The 11,089-nt window shown below is 37.1% G+C and overlaps 1 protein-coding gene across 3 annotated transcripts in view; it reads left to right on the forward strand.

The window, feature by feature from the left end:
• Positions 1-10,566, forward strand: part of MBNL3 (muscleblind like splicing regulator 3) — a 55,868-nt gene extending 45,302 nt beyond the window's left edge. Inside the window, exons 6-8 of one of the 3 annotated variants that reach the window (XM_063432047.1) lie at positions 3,035-3,129; positions 4,882-4,949; positions 8,668-8,770. In XM_063432047.1, the coding sequence (XP_063288117.1) occupies positions 3,035-3,129; positions 4,882-4,949; positions 8,668-8,680 (176 nt within the window). In that variant the 3' untranslated portion in view covers positions 8,681-8,770. Of the gene's footprint in view, positions 1-3,034; positions 3,130-4,881; positions 4,950-8,667 lie in introns of all 3 variants that reach the window. The other 2 variants (XM_063432049.1, XM_063432048.1) reach the window with 2 other exon arrangements.
• The last annotated feature ends 523 nt before the right edge of the window (positions 10,567-11,089 follow it).

The raw sequence follows: 11,089 nt of genomic DNA on the forward strand, positions 1-11,089 counted from the left end.
GCATGCATTTAATGATATTATTTTTTTTAGGGATATATCTAAAAACCTCTCTTGTCTACTCCTTTGAAAGCCTTGCCCTTTTCTCCATCCAAGAATTTGTGGCTCCAAGCTAACTTGGAGACTTTATCCATTTCAGTTATTTTAGCCTTAAATTAGAAATAACCAACAATTCTCGTCTTGAGTAAATAACCCTTAAAATTACGTGGTAATTCAAAAGACATAAAACAAGTTCTGCTTAAAGGGGCACTATAGTATCAGAAACACTAACGTGTATTCCTGACGCTATAGTTCAAAAACCACCGCTTAGGTGGTCTGCTCACTTTACCAGTGTGAGAGGTGATTTATTCACCTTTTTCCAGCACTATACGGAGCTCCTAGCGTCTGACCCCGCCCTCGATCTGCCCCCCGTAGGCTGGCATCATCAGAATGGATGATCTCAGTCAATCGCAATGCTTTCCCATATCAAAGCATTGGTGTGGCTAAGATCGTCAATCTTGATGATCTCAGCCAAGGAGGTGGGGTGGGGAGCGGAGCCATGCAGGCCATAGAGATGGTGAACGTGTGCAGCACTGACCCAGGAAGCACCTTTAGTGGCCGTCTGAGGAGTGGCCACTAGAGGTGTTCCTAGGCTGTAATGTAAACACTGCATTTTCTCTGAAAAGGCAGTGTTTACATTGAAATGCTTGCAGGAACACGCTACGCTCTCCAGAACAACTAAATTATGCTGTAGTTGTTCTGGTGACTATAGTGTCCCTTTAACAAAAACAACATTGTATACATAATTTCTCTCTCTGCATTTTTTAAACACTTTATTTTTTCATAATTTACAATCCAAATCAATGTTTCGCCTAAAATGACCCTGTCTAGTTTCTCTTCTGGTGAATTGAAATATGTTTAAACCTATATAAGACACATAGCAAATGTAACACACCTGCTCCATCATTCACACCTGAGACCTTGTAACACTAACGAGTCACATGACACCCGGGAGGGAAAATGGCGAATTGGGCCCAATTTGGACATTTCCACTTAGGGGTTTACTCACTTTTGTTGCCAACGGTTTAGACATTAATGGCTGTGTGTTGATTATTTTGAGGGGACAGCAAATTTACACTGTTTTACAGGCTGTACACTTACTACTTTACATTCTAGCAGAGTGTCATTTCTTCAGTGTTGTCACATGAAAAGATAAGTCCAGGCCCCCCAGGACCGCCTGGCCCATGACAACCGTCATGGTTGTCATAACCTGAATACACAAAAATAAGTCCTGCACTCAAACTCCCACTACTCCTGGATGACAGCAACGACCATAGCACACATTAGCCCCAATACATACAATAAAAACCAAAGATAAAAAGTGTTACCTGCGCACTTCCCAAATCCCAAAGCATATTTAAATAAATGGAGGTGATTTAGTAACTCCAATGGCCATTAGGTGTAAGCCCACCTGCCACGTCAAGGCAAACCTCTTAGGTGGGTCATATACTAACAATTTACCTGGCTTGCTTCAGGTAAATAATAGTCTGTTAATAGGGTTTGGAAAAGTACCCCTCTCTGTCTCATTAGAGAGTTAAGTGGCTCAGCCGATCCTTGTCCCATCATTGCCAAAATTATTTCTGTACAGCAGGGGTTTATAAGACGTGTAGCTCACTGGTAGGCCTGACATTGTATAACCTTGTTCATGAAAAATGTTAACGACCCTATTCTCACAAACCAATGGTAGCTGTCAAGCAGCTTCTATTGCATTATGCATACTGCTTTAATGAGTGAATATGCTACCGATTGTAGTACAAAGGTTTGGAGTTTTTTTTGGAAGTGGAACATGTATCAGCATCTTGTAAGATAGCTGGCATAATTATTTTGTCTGATAAATTTATTAGATGAATATTTACAACTCTGATGCTTACAGTGTTCCTTTCATATGATTTTGTTATCAAATCGGAATAAGACCAATACGTATCTAACATGATTGTAACATTACCTGATAAAAACTGTTGGCTGATTAGCTGTTCAAGCTGGGAGAGGGCACTGTCGGTATAAGTGGACAGTCCTCTCCAATTATCAGCAGCTGTTAGTAAGGTGAAGGTCAAGCAACTACCTCAATAGAAGAGTTTCTTTACCTGGGGAAATAGCTGAGGAACCATACTATCAATTTCAGGTAAAAATAAGTAACTCAGTGTGAAAAGCAGTGAGTGATTTGCAGCCAGTGAGACCACCTGCTCTTTTTTAACACTTAAATATGAAAGTTCCCTGCTTAGGATAAAACAACCTCCATTAAAAGTTACATGGCATGTTATTCTCAGACAAAGTAGTCAAGGTTAAGTAGAGAAGTAATGTGCAGCTATGTTATTTCATGACCACAGGCTTTGTGTTCATTCACATGTGCATGTAAATTCATGCTTGGGTAAATATAATGCTATTTTTCAAACCATGTTCAAAGCAATCTAAAGTTATCAAATGAATGTTACTTTTTTTTTCATTTTCTATTTACTTTTCAACTACATAACATAAAGAAGGAAAATGTATATTTTGACAATTATTTGGAAGATACAAAAATAAGGGCAAACACGTATGTTCCTACATACTTACATAAATAAAACAACTGGCAACCTTTCGTCTAGTGAAATATATCCTAAATATACTCCCTTAAGCCTATCCAGATGCTTTTTCGCTGCTCTGTATGAGAAAAGCATAGTTATAAACATATTTTATGGAAAGAGGAAAAGGTCACTCCCAATAGAGCAACACACATCATTTTGTGCTTATAAATGTATTGTGTTTGAAATGTTTTCGTTTTCCTTAATTATAATTGGCTTTTCCCTTTTTTTCTCTTTTTGTTTTTTCTTTTCTTTTGATAACGCTGTCTTGCTTTGCAATGTGATTGCATGCTGCTCCCGGTGTAACCTTCATGGTGATGTCACATGGCTTGCTGCTGTAAAAACCTACCACGCTCCTTCAATCCACCATATGTTGCTATGGTTACCATTAACCCTCCACCCTCCTGTATGTCGCTTCCATGGTTCCCTCCTGAAAGTTTCCATGATGCACGGTGCTACGCCCACCACTGTGTCTGCAGCAACAACACCTGCCACCAGCGTGCCCTTCGCTGCAACAGCTACAGCCAATCAGGTTTGGCCCTTTAAATAGCTTTATTTCACATGTAGAATCCTGACATATTGAACAAACAGAATATTATATGCACCTTTTGGATGGGTTATGGACACCGATGTTGGTATTTTTTTATTCAGTAAAAATTGTTGTTGTTTTTTTTAATTCAGTTTTAAATGTCATTTTATTGGAACAGAAAATGTAAATAGTGTGCTATATCATTTTACATTATTGAGATGATTACATAGCCTTGATGCCTTACCTGTCAGGGGGTGCATATGGTGGATGCTTGTGGCAATTTCTTCCGTCTGCTAAAAGCATTTGGTAATTAAGCAGGAGCCAAGCACTTTGTATGAGTGATAGTTACAATGTCTTTTTCTTTCCACACTTAATCATAAAAAGTACATCTTAACAAAGGCGATAGCTCTGAAGGGTTAAATAGATTATCCAGACCTTCAAGTGTTGGAGGATCGGTCCTCAACACTCTGACCCTAAGAGGACATATATGTAATTGACACTAAAAGGGCTATATACAATCAGATGTCATTGATAATTAGTACATATATTTTTATTCTGATAAAGTAAATCTATACAAAACACTGGGATTTGTTTTCTAAAATTGCAGTTTTAGGCTATTTATATTTTTCACAATATGCCATACTTAGACACATTAGCCAGAAGACAGTTTATTATTTTGTACCCCCATACAGTGGACCTACCAGGTGCAAACATATTTTATATTACTTGTTAATATTTAACAAAGCAACCTATATGCATTGTAAGCTTTTATGTACATGAGATGTATTATCTTTCAGTATTTTCAAGATACATTTAGTAACATTTAGACAAACGTATACAAACTTGATTATGTAAAAGAATTTAAAGTCATAGACGTAATCTTCTTCCCTGATTTATTTAACAACCATAAAATGTGTTATCATCATGGAAAGATATTACAAATAAGCAGCCAATCCGGAAGAGGAACTCAGGGGCTAACGGAGGGGCAATGTGTTAATAGCAGTGTTATCGCCATAGTAACTAATGGAATGTTCTGGCCGAATATTCATTCACCTCTTAGAACTTTGGCCCAGTCATGCCTTCATATATCTCAGTTTTTAGAGTAAATGTGATTTTGTTATTGGACAGAATACATTTTTTTTTTTTTTTTTTAAATAGGAACCATTTCAAAAATTATTAGACTACATTTACAGAGTTGTTTTGTATACTGCATTGTTTTTTTGTGAGGAGAATATAGGGATCGCTGTTAATTGACAATCAATAAAGTGTAGGAGGGTAATTGATTGGTGATTGTACCTTAAAATTAATTTCCATAATAAGGTGGAGAGTAAACATATCAATCTCACAGTCCATATACTAAAAGCAGAGACGGGTCGTGGCCTACTACATGCATAAGGAATAAATAAAAAGTAATCAGACCATCCTACATGTTCATTGGGGGCCATAGCATAGAGTGCGTAGTGCAATAAATCTTTGTGTAACGGGTTGTTTACAACAGAGATCTCTACTCCTCAGGGGCTGCAACTACATCTGTTTTTTTGGATAAATGTGTTAACACATTAGTAGTTTATGTTCCTCATGATTGTGACCCTTGAGGACCTGAGGGTGAAATCTCTGGTTTAAAATCCCTTTACAGGTCTAGAAACCTGTTGACTCTTCAAGTATTCTACTATTTCAGTCAACATCCATGGGAGGCAATCATCAATAGAATTATCTGCAGAGAAACGTTTTAATTCTAAATCTTTTCCACTGTAGATATCCCAATTTTCAATAGATGAACTGAATAGCAGCATGTATGTATCACAGATGTTACCAATAGAACAGTAAGTTTTTTCAGTATTCATCTCAAAAATATAAATGTGTTTATAAGTTAAAGAGGATGTATCCTTGTTTGATTTATTTGAAATATACATGCATGTATTGTAGAGCGTTTGTTGAATCAAATTAAGACAATTTCACTTGAGTTTGTATTTTTGAAAGGCCCTTGGAATCGCCATCCAGTGGTGAAATAATTAGGAACATCGTTTTTACCAGGTTTAGTTTCTAAAAGGAAATGTGTACTTATAGAAAGAAAACTAAAATAACAAAATTTCCATTTCCAATAAACTGCTGAACCAGAAAAAAACATTTCGAATATTGTACTAAATTATAAGAATAAAAACACAAAAACTGGCAAAACTTAAAAAGGTAAACAATATATGCAATAATACATTGGGCAGCATAAACCCTTGAAATAGAATAATTAAAAAAAAAACACTTATGGACCAATAGATAAATGCAATAATACTCTTAAGTAAAATTCACTTTAAAAGTCATTATAACACACAAGTCTTCACTTTTAAATGTTTTAAGTGTTGTAATCAACTTTAACGTGAATTTTACTTAGGAGTATTTATGGATACAGAAGTGTGTGTTTATATTCTGTTTTAATGTGTATGCTACCTATAGTATTATTGTGTATATTGTTTAACTATTTAGGCACTGTCAGTTTTTATGGTTTTATTCCAATTTCTAAAAGGGAGACCAACTTTCCTGCTTATGGCCCCATAGCCAAAAGAAACATCCAGTCCTCCCCCTTTGTTAGCTCGCATTCACAGTTGCTGAGGGCGTGGGGTAATCATGCTCCAGCTCCCACTATCCATCACGGCTTCAGAACTCCCCACATGGGGCTCCGTCCACTAGACCACTTAAAGTTGTAAACTAGACTCAAAAGACCACAAGGGGGAGGTGAAACAAGAAGTGTAGGCCCTGAAACGTCTCACAGTAATTTAACAAAATTCTGCCCAGACTTAATAATAAACAGCACAATCTCACGCTAGAAAGGACCAGATTAAATCCAGAGTCTCTCAAAAATACAGTTTTAAATTGTAATGTAATGCAGTTATTACTATGAAACAGTGCCCATTGCAGTGTTGTAGGAAGTGGAATAAGCTCTACAAAATATGCATTTTCATGGTACTTCCCCTTTAAATTAGCAACTGCACGTTCAAAGGAATTGCAGAACGAATTGAATTTACAGAGATTTTATTTCTATGAATAGTTTTAGTGTTAGGGGGAGCTCCTACACTCGGTTAATGTAAATCGGACCACCACTCCGTGGAATTTGGGGGACTCTCACTACGTTACTGTTGTTCTTGCAATGATTGGCTGAAAACATGCAAAACACGCCCACTAATAAAGCAGAATGCTGTTTATCACAACATTGCAAAATGTTGCTTTCCATACTATGTTGCTTTGTGTTGCTTTCCATGTGTAAAACCTAGCAGTTTGTTCTGGATTTCAGATGTTTTCTACTCTCCTTAACTTATTTTGTTACATGTGAAGACCAGACTGATATCTGGACAGGAATTACAATGTGTACAGAACTGGCATTCTCCAATGTGTAAATGTTTTAACATGTAACCTTTGTCTTATCCACAAATCTATTAAGTACATAGTACGTGTACAAGTCGGGTATAGCCAACCTGTAACTCTACAGCTGTTCTTCTGTGAACGTTCCCACAATGCTGTGCTTTAGCTCCCATGAGGCTATGGGCTAACGGACCAATAATAGGATTTGTACATTCAACAAATGACGTAGAACTGCGGTTTGGCTTTACCTTGATGCATGGGAATCTAATTTAATGCTATTATATGTCATTGTGGTGTATTACTATTATTAATAAGCAAACACCATCATATTAACTGACATTGTACAAAATGGTCACAAGTGAAGCCAAGAGGCCTTGCAATCTACTTTAATCTTTAAAGTGTTTTTAGGGTTATTCATTAAAGGGGTAATTAAAAGTGAATTTCATTTGTAAGGTCAAAATAGCTGCACTGTAAAAATTCTCTAAATTAGTTATGCTTTCCATTCAGCTACTCTGGCCTTAAACTCTGAATTCACTTTGAATTATCACCTTAGTGAATACCCTCGATATCTCTAACTCTGGTATGTTTTCAGTTTGGCTATTTTGGCCTTAAATCTAAAATTCAGTTCCTAGCAAATTACACTTTACTGAATTACCCTGCACTCAGCCCACTGCTCAGCTTCCTCAAAGACAAATACATATGTATAATGCACATGACTTTTGCAGTTCAATTAAACTTTGCTTTTTAGAGCCTGTTGGACTTTTAGAATGGCAATGTTAGATATTAGAGAGCATAGATGCCAGAATTCTGATCCAGGGGTGATCGAGACATGAAGATTCAATTTTAGATATGACGGGGTTACTTAATACAGAGTAGAGATATAGTAATGCTGTCCCCAGCAGTTGAACTGCAATTCCCATAATTCTTTGTGAACTAAAGAACTACTGAGAATTATAGTTGTTGAGTTTCACCATCTTAAGAACCGTAGTTAGGCATTATTGCACTAGAACAGTGGTTCCCAACCCAGTCCTTAAGTACCCCCTAACAGTTCAGGATTTAGGGATTACCCAGTTGTGTCTAAGGTATTTTTAGAAAAAGAAAAAACACTTCAAAGGGACACTATAGTCACCAGAACAACTACAGCTTATTGAATTTGTTCTGGTGAGTAGAATCATTACCTTCAGGCTTTTGGCTGTGAACACGGTCTTTTCAGAGAAAATGCAGTGTTTACATTACAGCCTAGTGATAACTTCACTGGCCACTCCTCAGATGGCTGTTAGAAATCCTTCCTGGGTCATGGCTGCCTAAAATGTATCCAAACATTCAGTGTCTTCACCCTCTGCATGCAGACACTGAACCTTCCTCATAGAGATTCATTAATTCAATTCATCTCTATGAGGAGATGCTTATTGGCCAGGGCTGTGTTTGAATTGTGCTGGCTCTGCCCCAATCTGCCTCTTTGTCAATCTCAGCCAATCCTATGGGGAAGCATTGTGATTGGATCAGGCTACACGTCTGCTGATGTCAGCAAGCAGTGGGCAGGTCAAAAGGAAACTGGGACAAAATAAGCAGCTGCAGACTTGAATGCAAGTAAGATTTTACTATATTTATGAAGGCATGAGGGGGACAGGGGTGCTAGATGGTGGTTTTAACACTATAGGGTCAGGAATGCATGTTTGTGTTTCTGACCCTATAGTACTCCTTTAAACACAACAGGGTAATACCTAAATCCTGGACTGGTAGGGGGTACTTGAGGACTGGGTTGGGAACCCCTGCTCTAGAACATAGTTGTTCTGCCAGATACAAGAAAGAGGATATTTCTAAAATCTCAAATAAAAATGGTGTGTCTTTTTCTGAGCAAGATCAGAAACCTTGTGCATCCTGGTTAAGTCCCCTGCCAATAGCAGCTCTAGCATATGTTCCAAAAACTGAGCTGTTAATTATTGCAATTGTCATATTTGAGCTTTAATGATGAAACAAGAAATACATTTGCAAGAGCTATGAGGTTTTTTTTTCCAATCTTTATTTAGTGTTTTTCATGTTAACAGCGGCATAATGAGTTTTTGTTTTAATCAGATTACATTTTGTCTTATTATTTGTCCTTACGATCTTAAAATAATGATGCCCTGTCCCCCACGTCTCATCTGTGTTAACTTTCCTCTCTCTCTCCTTTTTCTTCCCCTCCTCTAGTAGACCATGTTGAAATTCTGAACAGCAGAATTGTGGAGTACCAGAATTTATCGGTGGGAAATTATACATGGCCTTTCTGTAAATATCCCCTCGTGACATCTTCCTCCACTTCGACAGTAAGCCTGCTGCAGCCTACATGTTAACCAAAAACAGAATCATGGGAATGTCTCAAAACAGCACTATGGAAAAAAAAAATACAAATATAAAAAAAAATAAAAAAAGGCAAACATAGCTCTTACAAAACAGTTATACAAGTAGGGTATTATAATAGACTTCTATAACACATTTACTTTTAACACGTAATCATTCTCTGTGTACCATTTTAATTGCGTACACTCGGTGGACGTTTGGATTATAACATATGATGGATTCATGTTTTAAAGTGTTATCTTTCTGTTTTGTTTACATCGTAGTCAATCCATTTTAAGTGTGTATCATTATCAAGTATACCCGAGACCATCTTCTTTCATTGTGATTAGCGTTGTTGTTTTGTAATATTCTTGGTATTGAGAGAAAAGAGGACAAAGTGGTTTTTAAATGAGCCTGGACAACATATAAAAGAGGCACTTTCTGCCTCAGGAAGTTAAAATTGTTCATTTTAAATTTAAATTTTTTTATACAAAGATGCCTTTTTTATTTCTTAAAATGTGTGTTTATGTTTCTGAAGTTACAAAATACTTCCCTTTTAGTGACACCTGCCATTTTACCTGGACTTTAGGCTATTAGTATACATTTATCTGTATTGCAGACATGAAGAATTCTTTCTGCTTTAGTAGAACACAAACAGGGTTATTCATCAAACTGTGCATTGTCATAAATTCACCAGGGAATTGGACATTTTAGGGCAAACATGTCACATTTCAGAAGTTCATGCATCCATTACCAGATTTGAACTCCGCTATTCTGGCCACATACATTAAGTGATATGAACTCATCATTGCATTAAAACTGCAATTCTTTACCCATTTCATTAATGATCTCCTCCAAAACTTCACTGTAATGTTAAAGAATTCCTTCCTATCTTCTGTTCTCTGCCACTTCTTTTTTTAATGGAAACGCAATTTCCCAGCGACTTCCCAATAATTAGTGGATTAGTGAATAACCCTTCTTAGGACTTTTCCACTAAACAATATATTGCAGTGATTTTTACATAATGTAATCCATAAATGCCAAGCTGTCAAAGTAAGTTCTTTCTTTTTCTGCATATGTTTTTGCTCCTGCATTGCCAATTCAGTATTTAGTGAATAAGCCCTGTGAACCATTTAAACTTACCTTTACAGCACAACTTACCCCACTTAAAACTTAAATAGTGTGATCATAATTCTATCCGAAGTGCTTTATGTGTTTGGCATCTGTCATTTTTTTCAGTCCGAAATGCCTCTGCGACTTGCACACAGAGCTGGTTGAAGTGGCAAGTGTGTTGTGCTAGCCCAGTGGTTCCCAAACCATTCCTCACGACCCAGCAACAGTCCAGGTTTTGTCAGTATCTCCATTGGAATAAAAAAGGGAAATGCATAAGTCCTGTATTGTTGGTGGGGCATAAGGGCCAGTTTGGGAACCACTGGGCTAGAACATACAACTTCAGCTGGGCTATTACATTCCGCTCACTGAGAATGTGACTGGACAATTCCACGGCTCAGACTGAAACTCTGTGCTTGGGAGAGGAGAGCTTACAAAGGCTGCAGGCAAATATATTTAATACACACCCAATGAAAACATGCAAAACAATAAATACATTCATGTTTTCTTTGGGGGTATATATACCAAATTGTAAAAAATAAATCACTGGAGTGTTCCTTTTAGAACTTTTTTGACATTGGAGAAGTCCGTTGAGAGATTTTAAATGCGGAATGATTTGGGTTTTTTTTAATTACTATTGAGGGATCTGTTCGTTAAACATTGAATTGTGGTGTGGTGCTCCTAATTTCATAATGCCAAACCAGCATTAGTAATGAGTAAATGATATCATTTTTCTTCTGCTTTATTCCTGATCATTTTTCCAGAATCAAAGGATTATTGATCTCATATGTATGTGCCTAGAGTAGTGACTGCTAACTCTGACCGCTTGGATAAGCATCCTGGGAATTGTAGTTTCCAGACATTAGAGGTACCAAGGTTAGCAAACATTGGCCTTTGGAAATGGATCATATTTGTTTCACCGGTCCAAATGCTACATCTTCACCAACTGCTACATTTACAACCACTTTGTCTCCTGTTTTCCAAAATACTGTAACAATTACTGTAAAAAGTGTACTGATTAGAGTGTTTTCTGTTTGAAATGATTTGTGTTCTCAAAATGAGTTTTGCACAATTTGTGCCAGTGCCTCATTAAGAAAGGGATGTGACTGAACCAGACCTGACACATCCACACGGTATATGGCTTTATGAACTTAAAGGATGTTGGAACTATTCTTTCAGTGCT

This window comes from Pelobates fuscus, chromosome 9 (genome assembly GCF_036172605.1).
Source record: "Pelobates fuscus isolate aPelFus1 chromosome 9, aPelFus1.pri, whole genome shotgun sequence".
NCBI classification, from domain to species: Eukaryota; Metazoa; Chordata; class Amphibia; order Anura; family Pelobatidae; genus Pelobates; species Pelobates fuscus.